Here is a 16,228-nt window from a genome sequence, read left to right on the forward strand (position 1 = left end):
ACAACCTTCACACTTTTTGTTAATGGTAAGATTATATAAGGAGAGGGCTCCTTTCTGTTTCAGGCTTTTGCTAAATTACATTAAATAGCACCGTTGGCAGTAAATGGGAGTGATTGTGTTATTTGGTACATCATTGTAAAAATGGATGACTAGGAAAATTATTATTTGTGTCACAATGCTTTAGTTAAAACACTATATGTCCATCCATCCATCCATTGTCAACACCGCTTATCCTGGTTAGGGTCGCGGGGCTCTGGAACCTATCCTAGCTGATTTCGGGCGAAAGGGGGACTACACCCTGAACTGGTCGCCGGTCAGTCGCAGGGCACATATAGACACGGACAACCATTCGCACTCACATTCACACCGTCACTGAGTGGGAACTGATCCCACGCTGCCCGCACCAAAGTCAGGCGAGTGCACCACTACACCATCAGTGACTTACACTGTATGTCACAATATGGAATTAATTTTCTTTTTTATTATAACTTGAATTATTAAAATTTGTCTGAGTTGTTAACAACACTCTTCTCTGTGGTGTTTCAATTTTAGAAATATATTTTCAATTTACAAGGACTAACTGCTCACATAAATGTTTGTACATGACTATACACCCTGTTACTACATCAACTCTTCTGAGGGGGTTTTCCAACCCTGGTAAATATGTGAAAATGCAACTGCATACATTACATTGTGTGAGATGTACATAAAAGTCCCACAGCAATAACACAAGCTTGTAGTTTTTTTCTTTTTGTCTTCAACACCGGCAGAGTGCACTCGAGGGCCCCTCATCTGATACATTCACTTAGAAAAGTTTAGAATGGTCTTCCTCCTTAAGATTACGTCATCGTGTGTAATTAACACCCATGTAAACCTTTGAGGATTTTAAACGTCTTTTTTTTTTTTTGCTCTCCAGGCAGAACAGAGCAGCACCAGTGGAGGATTAGCCACGACTATCTCTTGCAACGCCTCCATGTTTGTCATAAAACACGGATGCCGCAAGGTGTAATCATGTTCCAGGATGTAGCGCATGCACAATCTAGCCCTGAATAAAAGAGTACTCGTACTGAACTGAAAATATATCATGTGAGTGCCGTTAACCCGTAGCAATTATACCTTTATGTGGTTTCGCCGTTATAACGTAACCAGAACTTCGATGTGGCCTGCGAAGAAAGCATGTTTGTGACCCCTGGGTCGCCTAACCTACATTTGCCTTAACAGAAATTTGTGATGTTGCTTTTTCTTTTTTTTTTGGATGAATATACATATAAAACAATATATAATTGATGGATTGGTTTTTGCATGTTTAATAAACTGAAGGTCAAAGTGCTCCCACATCATTAGACCTCTCTGTACCAGCACTTGGTGGGAAAGGTGCGCACACCCCTTCCTTGGGGTATTTGTATAATTCCTCCAAAGGGCTATGATGCATGAAGATTGCAGTGGGAACAAGAAAATTAAACATACATTGAGAAGTAATTTATTTCACTGAGAGGTGCAGTAAATTATCCAATGGACTCAAAGCTAAAGTTATAGTTAACACCAACACACTATTATGGATTATAAAGCATTATAATAAATTTGCAATTGTCAGCTATTCCTACAGTATATGATGCAGGCACCGTGTCATAATAGATATGGAGGTGCACTAAAGAAGCAACAGCAAGCCCAGTAACAATCAGTTTGGCATTTCACAGGTGCATAACATGCTTAACCATTATGGATGCCCTAAAATATCTCCAGAAAGGATGTTAAACAAAAGCATACTTGTGCATTATGCAGGTGTCACAAGCAGATTGATGATTTATCTGCGAGTGTCTTCAAACGTGACACCAATAGATTATTAAGAGAGACAGACGAAGGACATGAAGGGGGAGGGCGTGTGTGCGGTGGAGAGACAGCAGGTGCCGGCAGAGCAAAAATGCAGCAATCAAAGGGAAACGGCCGTGCAGTCAAAGGCGCCAGACCGAGTGAGAACGTTGAATACATAATCGCATCTGTACTGACGATCTGCACAGATTATTTGGGCCAATAGTTAAGATAAAAGGAGGACTAGATGAGCTACTGTATTCGATATATGCATGCCTTCCTATAGCCCAATGTATAAGGGTAAAACTCCTAACTAAATATAAGCAATACTTCCATCCATCCATCCATTTTCAGTACCGCTTCTCCTCACTAGGGTCGCGGGCGTGCTGGAGCCTATCTCAGCTATCTTTAGGGTGAGAGGCAGGGTACACCTTGAACTGGTCGCCAGCCAATCGCAGGATAAAGAATACAGCGATCCAATATTGAATTATTATTTGCAATTATTCGCAGATTTTTGCTATTCGTGGCAGCGCGTGGTCCCTAACCTCCAGCAAAGGTTCACTGTACACTGTCAGGGTGCCCTAACTGCACCTTTTCAGACTGACACAGATGAAAATGCTGATGTGGTGTTGTGTTTATAAATGCCACACATACTACTTCTTGCTCATTTGTCTGAGTGACAGATTGAGTTCAGTGGCAGCCTCAGCAGGAATCCCACACACCATAGGAGCAAAGCAGAGAACTTCAGCTGGCACGCGCTGGATGCGGAGGTGTGTGTGTGTGTCTCGCACAAGCACACGGAGGGCTTGGAACCCTGAAAACAATTTGGATTCGTGCTGGAATTAGAGGAAGATATTGGAAAGTGTCTGAGGGAATATACCGTATATTGTGTGTTGCGGTTCCTGACTGGCCATCACAGGGCACAAATAAAACAACCATTTGTACTCACATTCACACCAAGGCCAATTTAGAGTATTCAATTAACCTAACATGCATTTTTTGGGAATGCGCGAAGAAGCTGAAGTACGCGGAGAAAATAACCACAAGCACAGGAAGAACATGTAAACTCCACACAGGAGTTCGCATCCATCGTCAGGTACGAGACGTCAGTAAAACTGTTGACACTTCAGCTCCGTAAGCATCCACAAGATTAACGACAGAAATGTGTTTCACTTTTCTCTCTTTTTTGTTGTCATTAAAGATGGGTGACTGAAAAAGTGTGATAATAAAAATACAAGGGAAACTGAACTTATTGCAGTATTGGAAATGGTCTGCCTGCTCACAAATGCACAATAAGTTTATTTGGCCAGGCATCATGCATCTTTTCAAAGGGAGAGTGGTTTTACTTTATTTTTTTGTTTGTTTCATTACACAGTGATTAACTTTCATTTTATACTTGTGTGGCATGAATTTTAAATTAAAACAGTCCCTGTACAGTTAATAACAGCTAGCGTCTGGAGTAACTTCAATAATTTGTTTTGCAACAAGGAGCATTCTGTCGCTGTTCCCCTCCTCTTTGAAATACATCAATAATCCAGCAACATGGCACCAAATTGACGTCTGTTTAAAAGCGAGAGCTGTGGATCAATCGAAATGCTAATGGTGTTGTCACATCTCTGTTACTGACGGACGGCACATCATCCAAAATGCTGTTCTGGTTTGGCGTTGGGACAGAATTGGTTGGTTTTGCTCAAGAACCAAAATGGCTGTCACTTTTATAGAATCAAACGAAAATAAGAGGCCATGTACAGAGGCCCACCCGTACAGCCTCCTACGCCGTATGTGTAAGAGACTTTGCATTATTGTCATCAAATCGATTGATCTCTTCAACATCCATCCCAACCCATCTATTGAGCCTAAGCCCCAGCATTCCATCCCTTGTACAGTCCGATTTTAACTGAGACTTACGGGCTGTTGGTTCTGTCTCCAGAGCGAAACTGGACATACGGAGCAAGTTGTAGCAGGAGCCTAACAGCCTCTGGCCAATCCGCTTCATTGGCGCGAAACTCACAGGAGGTCGAGTCGCACTCCTCGAAACTGAACTGGTAGTAAGTGTTGGAGTCTGAGAAGACAACGCGCTGGTCCACTGGCAAGACAACACACAAGTCATATTAATGATAAGCAATTATTACAAAAAGACAATATTCTTGGCAAACTTAACATTTATCACATGAGCAGACAATGGAATTTTAGGATTTACCAGACAGGAGGACTCCCAGCTCCAGCAGCACCTGCCAGACGCGCACAGCGGTGGTCCGACAGCGCACGTACACACACTGCTCACACAGCCACTGCACGAGCTCCACACCCACATAACTGCGCCTGTCAAACGCAGCTACGTTCATTGTGGGATTCCATGATGCATACGCATTAAACCTGCTCGTGCTGATCATGTCGTTCCCATGAAATTATTATCCATCGAGCCTTTCAATTTTCTGGAAATTATGACAATAATTCCCCAAAAATGTACACTTGCTATGATATCTAATGTAAATGTGCTCTTCACTTTAGTTTTGCATACATCCTTAGTATACTATTGCGTAACTACATTATCTTCTTGCATGCAGCTTGACTAAAAGGCTAGAACGAGGATCTACTCTAGACTGGTTAATCAGTCCTTATACTTCATTACATACATTGATCAATTCCTATAGAAACACACACACACACACACACACGTGTACCGTATGATTCTGGCCAGGTGTATCTTGTCTTTAGCTGGATATGGTCCATGCGACAGGAAGCCATTTCTCACAGCTCGACCAGCACAAGGAAAACTCTGGGAGCATGACTGAGACACACACACACAAAAACACAAAGAGAAACACAACTTGGAATTTTTGTTCTCAAAGGCTACATTTGATTTTTAAAAACCGACAGATGCACCAGGTCATTTATATATTGGGGGGGTATTGAAAATCTGGATATTAATTTGTAAAACATGTTTATTTTAATAATAAAATAATTGGTAATTCTCAAATTTTGGAATTTTTATTATTCACCCTTAATCTAAGTATTATTATATTACTTGTACAAGTTATAATAAATACAATTAAACAATTATTTAATTAGATAACTGAATTCATTACATTTTAATCAACCCATTTTTTTTTGGGGGGGGGGGGGGGGGCGATTAAAGTAATGCAACAAATAATCCAGTGCTCTTCATAATATAAATGCTCGGCGGGCCATGCGTTTCTCTTGCTATTTATTATCCAACTCTGGACCATTGTAGACTTGAGTTTGCCTAAATAATACACACTACTGCAATGTGATTCTCAGTGTTCTCCTCCTTATTTTGTCAACACTGCATATTGACACAACAAGTGAAAATGTTTTATGTAATATAAAACACATTTTCATTTGTTGATAAACACGTTTATCTGGGTCAGTACGGTGCAATTCTCTGCTTCGTGGGTCACATCACGGTCAGGAGATCTGGGTTTGAATCTCTGCTGGAGCATCTCTGTGCTTTTCTCCACATCCCCAAACATGCCTGTTAGGTTAATTGAAGACTCTAAATTAGTTGTGGGTGTGAATGTGAGTGTGATTGATTTGTTTGTCAATATGTGGCCTGTGATCGACTCGTGATCAGTCCAGGGTGTATGTACCCTGCCTTTTGTCGCAAAGTCAACTGGAATAGGCTCCAGCTCACCCTTGACCCTAATGAAGACAAGTGGCATTGAAAAAAAATGAAAGGATGCTTAATGTGAAAAAAGACAGTGGCGCCACTTTACACTAAGTTATCCTTTTAAAGGGTATATAAAAGGTTTATACTGCAAGTAGGTGCTATTAATACTCATGAATAAATCGTGAATAAACAGTGCCTATCTATTCCGTGTAAACTACTGCAACACTTTATCATGACTCTCTTTATAATTTCATAAAGCATCAACAAATTTGTTATTAACCAATTCATAAAAAAAAAAAAAAAAAAGTAACCTTCATATGGGTAACCCTATTGTAAAGTGGAACAATTTTCCCTTCTTTGTGATGTATTACAAGTAAGCCTGCGATTCCCATCACTAAATGATGTCCTTTTAAATGCCAGGCAAAAAAAAGAAAGCAGTGTTCGGCGAATTTTGAAATTTCGTGAACAATCTTCATATTAGCCTTTTGAATTCAAGTTCCTATCAGTTACTGCTCAAATTGAAGCCTTGGCGCAAAACAGGATGTTTATTTTAGCCTGGCACAGGGCAGGGATTAAAAGCTTTCTTCTAGATGTAAAACAGAATCCCCGATAGTGTTTGGTGCAGCAAAGTGATGCCTGGATTCAGCGAAAGCTACACAGGCAGACCTCACACGTTGATGCGCTGCAGTGCTACAACGATAGAGCTGCTTGTTCAACAAATTCATTGAGTGCGTCTCCATTTGACCAACGGCGACAGTTTAGTGCTTTGCCTTTGCGGAACCGTGTTTTCTTTCAGCGTTCCAATTTTTCTATGACCAAAAACCATTAACGACAAATTGACACGCTACATTTAAGAAATTGACCTTAAGTGTCAAAAGCGGTTAGCGTTAGCACAAGTAGCGCCGTTGACGTTTGACAATTCTGCATTTGTTGAGGTCATCACTATACAAATGTATTCCCTACTGTTTATTGATTAGCTATCATTGATCAATATTGTGAGAATTTCAAGAGTAAAATGAAGATAAATGACTGTGTTTAAAAACACTTCACCTTCCCGGGTCATTATGTGTGTGCCGCAATTTGTGAAAATGGCCTAGAATAAGGCCCAAGGTGAAAATCAGCACTGAGCTCATCTGTATTGAGGCTAAACAAACACACTGTCGCCTCATAGCTGGAGAGATTACATCATCTGTGTGTGTGTGTGTGTGGGTGTGGGTGCGCATGCGCAAACCCTCACCTTGTTTACCGTAGAGCCAGCACTTGGTCCAGGGATTGTGTCAGGTGATTGCTGTTGAAAAACAAAACACACAGAAGTCAAGCATGCACGCACACGTGTAAATACACTGAATAAACACAACATGAGAAAGACCAGTTTTTCAATCCCAAACACATTAGTCACCGAGTATACAATTTAACGGCATCAACAACCATCTCTCAATCGCCTGTTAACGTGATTCGCTTTACTCAAGAGGGCGGTTTTTGCGTGAGCATGACGACTATCTGACCTGAAATCGATGAAATACGACACTCTTCCTCTCTCGCCTGTACAAGGAGGCACAGTGACACTGTGATCACTATTCTTAGTGATCCACGCCATGTTGTAAAGCCTTTGCCCTGGGCACACCCACGCTAGCCCTACTTCCCTTTCCAGGAAATAGGCGCTTAATCTTTATGGATTATTATCGTGCCAACTGATCTTATAGTCACACCGAAGTGAAACGCTGCTCATAAAACGGATTACAATGGCAGAAAGACTGCAAAAATGACAGCAAACGAATGAAAGGTTAAAGAGCATGTTAAATGAATCGCAAAGACTGAGAACTACGTCGATAATCAACTCTGAAGCTCTAGCATGAAACTGTTTTTCACCATTTGATTTTTCCAGATTTTTTTGCCCGGCGCGACGTGACGCATTCGGGAGTCCGGCACGAGTCGCCTCTCCCCACTATTTAAGAACTTGAGCGGCTTCGTTCACATCGGTGGTTACCTGGCGCCACTGCGATGTGAAGCTGTGCTAACGCAACCGGAAATCCATCTTCCCTTCAGATAGTCCGCAGGCTTGGTCGCTTTAGAGCGCCTTGTTGTTGGTGGTGAGAGCATGCGTGTCACACAGAGAAATGCGGAATAGCGAAGAGGGGGGGGGGGAAGAAGTCTGACTTGACAGGCAGCATGTGGACCAGGTCTTGGGGCTGGCCAGTACGCTTCCTCTCCACATAAAACCCCATTATTATTCTAGCGGTTGGTTATACAGTAAGTTGTCATCCACTGTAGTTTCCCCACCGCAGCATGATGTTTCCGTCGGGCAGTTAAAATGAGCTCCAAGAAAAGAAACGTTGTGGATAGTCTAGTACTTTAAATGGCATCATGTTTTAAACATGGTTTTCTTGAAACATGGTGGACATCACGCAGATTTGTGGCCTCCGTGGACCCTATATGCATCGCTTCATTTCAGAACATACATTGGCAGTGGACTTGTGATGATAAAACACATGACATGTTTTTATGTTACCATGAAAAACAATGGGACAACGTCGTACGATAGGAGTGTAGCAGGAAACCAGGACGGCTGATAGAGTTGTGGGACGGAAAACCATCGTAGATCACAAACGCTGCCCACATGATGATGATAAATGGAGAGATTCGGAGATCATCAAATGATGGCACGAATGAAAAGGTAAGTAATATACCGTAGTGGAAGATCAATGCACATGCTTCTATGCAAGGGGAGAAAGAGAGCCAAAGTACCCGTTCATAAAAGTCAATGAATATCCATGACACGGACGCGAGCGTGACAGATGGAGAGGGAGCCAAATGAGCTGAGGAGAGATCATATTTAATGGTGTTCATGATAAAGAGAACATGGAGCGCGATGAAGACAGCAAACGTGCGAGAGGAAAGAGAGACAAATGCGCTAGTTGACACGATAACGGACAAGGAAGTCAAAACATCACAACATTGACTAAAGGGATGTCGTGTAGGCGAGCCCCTTTAGAGTAATGACAATATTAATGGGAGCTTCTCTAGAGTACCATATTGTGCTACAAAAAATAAATAAAGAAATAAATATTGGGCTGAAAATCAAATACAGTATGTCAACAGAAATTAATTAATCCTGAGTGTATTTTGGGGGGGGGGGGGTTCTGCAGACTTCCATTTTTAAATCCAGAACTATGGAATAAGTACCAATGTTCCTATGAATTTAAACTATGATCATGTCAAGTCAGCATAAGGCCCTGAACGCTCAAACGTGTTTGACCGTTAAGAATATTAGAATGTTATTTATAACATTGCCCGGTTTAATGATGGCGACAGCTCGCCTCTGCAACAGATGTCGCAGCCTCCCAGCCTGTTTCTTTACCTTTTAAATGCGCAATGGTTGCCATTTTTGTTTCCTGCAGAGCAGTAGTGATGGGACTGAGGGTGAAGTGGGGCACCGCAGACTGAGTGACACTCACGTCCTCCTTGCCTCGCTGCTTTGTCCTCGCTCTATTTTATCTCTCCATCTCTTTGTCTTCTGTCCGGTGAGCACCGATCTCTCCCAAAGTCTGCTTTTCTCCTGCATCATCTCTTCTTACAAACTTACCACTCGGTGACTCATTTACAACTGCACTGCACACTCAAGTCTTTGTGTTAGTGCTTTGATTCCTTCTTTTCCTCAAAACGCCGTGCCTCCATCACGGGGGGTGCACATTTGTTGTCAGCGGAGAAGAGAGATGAGGGCTATAAAGCGAGAGCACATGCTGACACGCTTATCTGTGCGATGACTTCAAAGTGTGTCTTTGCGAGCGAAAGAGCGCAGCAGCGGAGCGTGAGGTCATTATCTGCCAGGAATGGATTCCTCTCAGATTAGATTGCAAACAACACGCGCACACACGCAGACCTTCACACTCCTGTTAGACTCCTTGACAGATCGGTCACAAATGAGAAAATCAAAATGGAGACATCAAAGCGCCGCTGCATAAAAGGACACACGAGAAGGAACTTTTCGAATAAAGTCACATCTTGTCCTTTGGTTTAGGGGTCATTGATCTACATTATTCATGGTATTGTAAAATAAGACGGTATTTGTCAAGGCGAGGTGGTCACGAGTGTTTTAAGAAAGAGAAAATGTTGAAGCACAATAAAATGCATGTAAATACTTCAAAGAAAATGTCTTTTTCTTTGTGGCAGTTGGGGTGCGGCATGAGCGTCTGTGCGAATGAGCAGAATGGTATCACTTCGGCCTCAATTGAAGCCAGGAAAACCCTGCTAGTGCATGTTGTTACAAAACATAATGATTACGATTATGTGAGCTGTAGTGCATTTTGTCAGCTGGCAATTTGAGAATACACTACCAATAACAATCACCACTACACAAGAAACAAATGAGCCAACTGCTTCAACTGATATACAGTACCCTGAATGGACATTTCATGAGGCACATATTGTGTACATATGAAAATCTAAATTTAAGATCGCGTGCGTTCTGCTTTTGAAAGAAACGTTTTGTTTTTTTGTCACGCGTGCAGCAAATTTGCGCACCCACCACTATGTTCTATGCAGATGCCGCCTCATGAATCATGTATCACGGACAGAGCGCCAAAGACGATTATATTTGAATTCACGGATTATCTTTTTGATCAGAACGACATAACTACGATGTCTAACTTCATTCGTTGCTATGAATCGCAGACGCAGTTAAGCTATGTTAAGGTCACAATTTATTCGGTATACAATGGTCCCTGTAAACACTCACTCTAGGAAAAAAAACATCTTATTTTTATAAAAAATACAAGCATGTAAAAAATGTATTTCATACTCTCAGTTGTTCGTTTCACTTTTATGTGGAAAAACATTTTATTATCTATCAAATATATGCTGAAACTGAGCGAGCTTGTCTGACTTGAAATTTAGTGGGGGACTCGACATGCTTAATTTCTGCCAAAGTAACTTGAGACTTACTTGAAGCTTGAAGGTTAAGACTTACATTATTTGCATGTATTTTCAATTTTGTTTCATATTTATGAATCTGTTTATTTTGTCTTTGCCTCTTCAGCATATATTATTATATATATATATATATATATATATATATATATTACATATTGCATTGCAACTGTGTGAATTTGTGTCCGTTTTGTCTTTCATAGCCTGATTTCTGTCTTTCCGAAACTAATGTATAATGCAGTCAGTCACAGGGCTCTGCAATATTGCTGGCAGACTAACATATCAAAGCCGTTGCTCTGCTGCTTGTACCAAAGGAAACTGCATCAAGAAGACAGATTTTAAAGTATGGTTGCTGAAAATGTGTATTTCATGAGCCATAATCACTCCAAAACATGTTTTGAACAACATCACACTCATCCACATGTCCAATTAAAAGACTACGACCCATTTGTCAGAAGCCATTAGTCAAGCCAAAGGCAAATAAACCAGTGTGTCGTGAAGATTCCTTTGTCCTTTAACTGGTTATATGACATCATCCTAAACTAAGCCTCCATCGATTCCCGTTTTCTTGTGGTTTTTACTTTGTTGTGTAGTTTGATAAAACTGCCATTTCTTTTCGGTTTATGTCTGAACCAGACATAGATAAGGATCCAGTCACAATTATCGGGTAATGGCACAAAATACTACCGGGTGTGTGTAGTATGACCGACTAGCTGACGAGAATCCAGCTTTTGACCCACTGGAAGCATTCCATGTGGACACAAAGTGTCTCGCTCTTACAACCTGCAATAAAACCGCAAATGTATTAATAATGGTCGCTGCGCAATTTGGCCTGACTGACAGAGAGCAAATCAAATGTGGACATTTGACCCGCGAAGTCAAGTGTGTGCATCCGTAAAGTTGGACAGAGCACCACGACGGCAAGTTAGTTGACAACTAGGTTTTAAGTGTTACCTCAAGCAAATGTTCCATCTGAAGTCAAACTGAAGCCCAGAAGGGTCCAATAATGGAATATTAGAATAAATTACAATATAGATCGCTGTAAGACTGTGGACTCTCTCCAAGGTGACGCTGAAAGACGATCAATGCCTTGATAGGTTAGCTTTAAAGGTTAAGGGAAAAACTGCTTATGTCATATGGTTTTTCTCCTATTAGACAAAAAAAAAAAAAGGAATTCATGTGTGGCCTGAGGAGGAGACGTGGATTATTGGTTTTTACACCATTCTACTTTGTTGTGGTAATGTACAACAGCGCAAAACACGATAAAATCGATGGGAGTTTCTCAGGACTGAAATAAAAGTGTAAACGTCAGTTGATGTGAAAGGAGCACACAGTTTCCATCCAATTCTGCCTTAGCAAAGACTACAAATGTATTATTGTAGCCAACCACATCACAAAACAATAAACCTCTCCTCGGTTTTCTCATGTTCCTGAACAGTGGACACCTTCGTGGGGGAATAAGGACCAAGCGCGAATTCTGCAAATAATTGACACACCTATAAAAATGATTACAATTGCCCATATTAATCGTTTAAACCGTAAATATACCACAGACTACGATCCCAAAACACTTTCGGTGTTTTAACCGCTGGATTCCCACAGCGACAAGACGAACTGGCGGTCGGCGATGGCTTTGGCGATGTTCCGTGAAGTGCTTGTTATGGATTCCATGGCTGCGATGCCAAGTTTAAGTCCTACATTGGCGAAACTGTCAATCACAAATCTAACACGGCCGCATGAAGATGCAACAGGGCCTTGTCTCGATTGTGTTTCCATTAACAAAAAAAAAAAGAGACTCTGTAAGTATCTTTTATGAAAGTGAATACGTTTCTCTTTTATAATGGTACATTTTGGTATGCCTTCATCCTTTGAATTTGAATGGAAAATGTTGGAATGTGATACAATCAGGTACTGTTTGCGTCTTTATTTTCCTTATTTAATTCGTTGGCGAGTTATGGGATCAATTGTGAGGACGTCGAAACGGCGTTTTAGATTCGATCTTTGTAGCATTCCGCATTTGACTCGTAAAAAGCAATCCGAACGCTCAGAGCACTGACTTTCCACATAAGATGAAAAAAACCAAAAGCACGGGCCACCTGCAAAACCCTACACCATAACAGTAGCCACATTTTTACAACTTTGCTGCCGTAGGTAGTTTTGTTTTTCTAAGATCCAACATAAGCACAGCAAATGACAACCCTGAAGCGACGAGATCTGAGCCGATACACAGTACAAGCATCTGCATATATACAACGGAATTGTCCGCGATTGTCATATCTTTGAGCAGAAGGTTACAAACATGAACAACCAACCCTTGGCGGTGAGAACATAAGAGCAACTCCTCAGGATGGATGGCTAGATTAGACATTTTATTCATTCTAAGAGGGGAATAAAATTTGAGAAATGGGAACATTTAGCTTTCGAGTCAAAAACTTAAAACGACCGCAAAGTAGTTACTTGTGAATAATGGTCCAGACCCTTACAGTACCATATTTATATACAGTAAATCACTTTGGGTCAATGGAGCCAAGATAGCCACTGTATGAAATAATAATCCACTGAGGATGCCCCCGCAGCAAGATTTATGATCCTTTCATCACATCATTTAAAATGTTACGTCTGGCCTGTGAATGATGGATGGATTTTTGTGTTGTTTTGTTGAGTTTTTTTTCACACTGGGTCGACGATGGAATCATTGACAGTTCAAGTGAATTGACATACATGTGCGACACGCATGATCAGCAATACGGCCGCGGGTGCAGTAGAACCTGAGGGCGGTTGCCTTGACTACCAGAGTGTGAAGGTATGGTGTCTTGGCGGCACTACGGAGGCACTAAGGCGCATACAGGCGCGCGGTGGCCCCCGCGACAGTCACGCTTGGGACAAGTCGTGACGTGGACACAAAAGCAGCAGCAGCAGCAGCAGCCTCGCTTTCAACGTTCAAACAGTCTCAACAGTCAACAAGCAGCATCAAACGCGGAAGGTGACACGCAGCACCGACATACTCACGCTCTTCTTCCGCAGGTGCAGCCCGTGCTTAAGTAGTCCCGGCAGGTCCCGGATTTTGTGCTTGAGCTGAGCTTGATCCCGCGCGCTCCGGTTCCACCGCAAGCCGGCGAGCAGGCCGTCCTCTGCGGGCTCCGAGTCCTCCATGACGGCTGAGCGTGTGCGTGTCCTCGAGTCGCTCCTCAACAGGCGCACCGTCGGCCGTGCCGCTCCGCCATTTCCCCCCTTCCCCTTCCCCTTCCCCTTCCTTCCTGCTCTCACGGAGCAGCGCCGTTCATCTGCAACGCACCTTTGACGAGCTACTTCAGTTGTTCCGCAGCACCGCACACCTCAGGACAGCAGGCAGCGTGACTAGGCGTGCGCGTGATTGTGATGAAGAACTGTGGGGGAAGGAGGGAGGGGGGTGGGGGGGGGGGGGAGATGTCATTACGTTGCCTTATACAATTTCCCTCGCTGCATTAATAACATGTACATTTTGGGGAAGGGGCACTCAAGAAATAGGTACGAGTAAATTGCATTTGTATAGTACAGTTGTGTCTTGAGATACGAGTATATTCGTTCCTAGACCACACGTGTAACTCAAAACACCCCAACTCATCTTTCCCATTGAAAGGAATGCAACAGTCAAATCCTTTCCAGCGCCCCCCCCCCCCCCAAAAAAAAACAAACAAACAAACTATAAGCTTATACTTTAGAAAAACATACAGTAAAGAACTAAACAGAATTACACAGTTTTTGTCACACGCTGTCCTCCTGCTTTGTCTGGTGTGCATGCCGCTGTCCTCTGGGGGCAGTATAAGACGTCAGATACAGTATACAGTACTATACCGGAGACTCAGCTCCTCTCCTGGCTTTTCAGTGCAGCAATAATATGTAGTTGTTTTTCACAGAGGATAAAGAATATATGCCTGTGAGTATTGTTATATGACAATATGTATTCCTGCACCATTTGTTTAAATATCGTTTGGCTAACAGCTAACAACACGGCCAAATCGATGCTAATTGTTAGCCCGAGTGCCATTGCATGTGAGTGTTGCCTAAGTGTTTTTTTTTTAATGTTTAGTTTGACAGTAACCTTCAGCTGAGAGTAGCAATAAAGAACTAGAAGCCTCTTTTTTAAGAATATTGATTAATCACCTCTGCAAAACTGCTGCTTGTTGTGAAGTGAAGTGAAGTCACCTGCCACCATACAGCCCTCATATCTCAAGTTTGCTCTCACAGGTCAAAGCAAAAAAATCAGCCAATTCGTATCTATACTTCGACTTAAATGCAGAGTGTGAGCACTTTTTCCACTAGTCCATAGATAAACAACGCTAGTCTTATCTGAGTGTGCGTGGTGGGGGTGCTGCTATACATTCCAGTTTAACCTGAAGCGCGCAGCAGCAGTTGAGTTGAAACATGAGAGGGCTGTTTGGTGGAGTTACGACACTGTGGCTCCACATCTTTTGGAGCATTTTGTTTTCTCACAGGCGGCACGGTGGCCGACTGGTTAGAGCGTCGGCCTCACGGTTCTGAGGACCCGGGTTCAATCCCCGGCCCCGACTGTGTGGAGTTTGCATGTTCTCCCCGTGCCTGCGTCGGTTCTCTCCGGGCACTCCGGTTTCCTCCCACATCCCAAAAACATGCATTCATTGGAGACTCTAAATTGCCCGTAGGTGTGGATGTGAGTGCGAATGGTTGTCTGTTTGTATGTGCCCTGCGATTGGCTGGCGACCAGTTCAGGGTGTGCCCCGCCTCCTGCCCGGTGGCAGCTGGGATGGGCTCCAGCACCCCCACGACCCTAGTGATGATAGGCGGCTCAGAAAATGGATGGATGGATGGATGTTTTCTCACAATTAAAAACGTTTCCTGGGCAGGATGGTGAACTGGTGGTTAGTGCATCTGCCGCTGCCACTTATCACACCCCACATATTGCTTGAGTATGGATTTCGTTACAATGTGGCGTGGGCTGCACTTAACCGCCTCGAACGTAAAAACAAATGTGACTGCAAACTGCGCACATTATCTTCTCCAAGACTGCATGGATGCACCCACAAATAGACCCCAACCCCACTGCATAGAAAACTTCACCGAGCAATCAAGTAAGTGCCGCCTATCAGAATTTGCATCAAACAGAACCCAGTGCAGCTCTGCCTACCTTTTGGCTTTGACGAAGTGTTTCACCCCGCCGTGCCCTGTGTGAAACGAATAGCAGGAGGCCGAACCCCACGAAGTTGCGCGGGTCAGACATGAGGTGTTGGCCGACCAGCCAATAAATTCGTTCTTGCAGCGCCGGAGGAAGGGCCGATGGTGGCGGCTTGATGTGCTCCGCCAGAGCAACAGGTGGCCGGAGCGACGGTCCCGCCGGCTAGTCTCGATGTGCTAAGGAGACGGGGCGGCGGTATCATAATGGAGACGTAATCAGCCACTCAGCCGGTACTGAGTCTCTGAGGTGCCGCTGGGACGGAACTGGTTCCGCATCAACCTGCCGCCATAGAGGTCGTAGGACACCAGAAACAAGGGGGCAGCGTGTGCAGACACTAGGGAAGGTGAAAAGCGGAAGAGTTCAACAGGACGATGTCACTTGGATGCAGGTGCGCAACGCCGTGACGTGGAAACAGTTGCAAAAAGTCGTGACGACGAGACACGATCAACATAACGACTATGACCTTTACTTGGGCGCCTCTTTTGGTCACCACGTGGTGGTCCCGTATAGATGGCCAAAGTGGTACCCAACTAAAGGTCAGAGGAAACAGATCATACTAATATTTAGGGGGTGGAATTGGAAAAACATGACGTGAACCGATTAAGGGTAAATAAAAAAAAAGTCGTAAGGGGAGAAACCGGAGAAAACAAAATCGGAGTCAGAGTTGGGAA

At 43.2% G+C, this 16,228-nt stretch overlaps 1 protein-coding gene across 1 annotated transcript in view; it reads right to left on the bottom strand.

The window, feature by feature from the left end:
* rapgef5a (Rap guanine nucleotide exchange factor (GEF) 5a) overlaps window positions 1–13,715 on the bottom strand; it is a 41,856-nt gene extending 28,141 nt beyond the window's left edge. The window contains exons 1-5 of the mRNA XM_061664717.1: window positions 13,376–13,715; window positions 6,678–6,728; window positions 4,494–4,600; window positions 4,010–4,131; window positions 3,718–3,895 (exon numbers count right to left, since the gene is read on the bottom strand). Coding sequence (XP_061520701.1) covers window positions 3,718–3,895; window positions 4,010–4,131; window positions 4,494–4,600; window positions 6,678–6,728; window positions 13,376–13,519 — 602 coding nt within the window. The 5' untranslated portion in view covers window positions 13,520–13,715. The remainder of the gene's footprint in view (window positions 1–3,717; window positions 3,896–4,009; window positions 4,132–4,493; window positions 4,601–6,677; window positions 6,729–13,375) is intronic.
* Between the last annotated feature and the right edge of the window lie 2,513 nt (window positions 13,716–16,228).

This window comes from Phycodurus eques, chromosome 20, assembly GCF_024500275.1.
Source record: "Phycodurus eques isolate BA_2022a chromosome 20, UOR_Pequ_1.1, whole genome shotgun sequence".
Taxonomy (NCBI): Eukaryota; Metazoa; Chordata; class Actinopteri; order Syngnathiformes; family Syngnathidae; genus Phycodurus; species Phycodurus eques.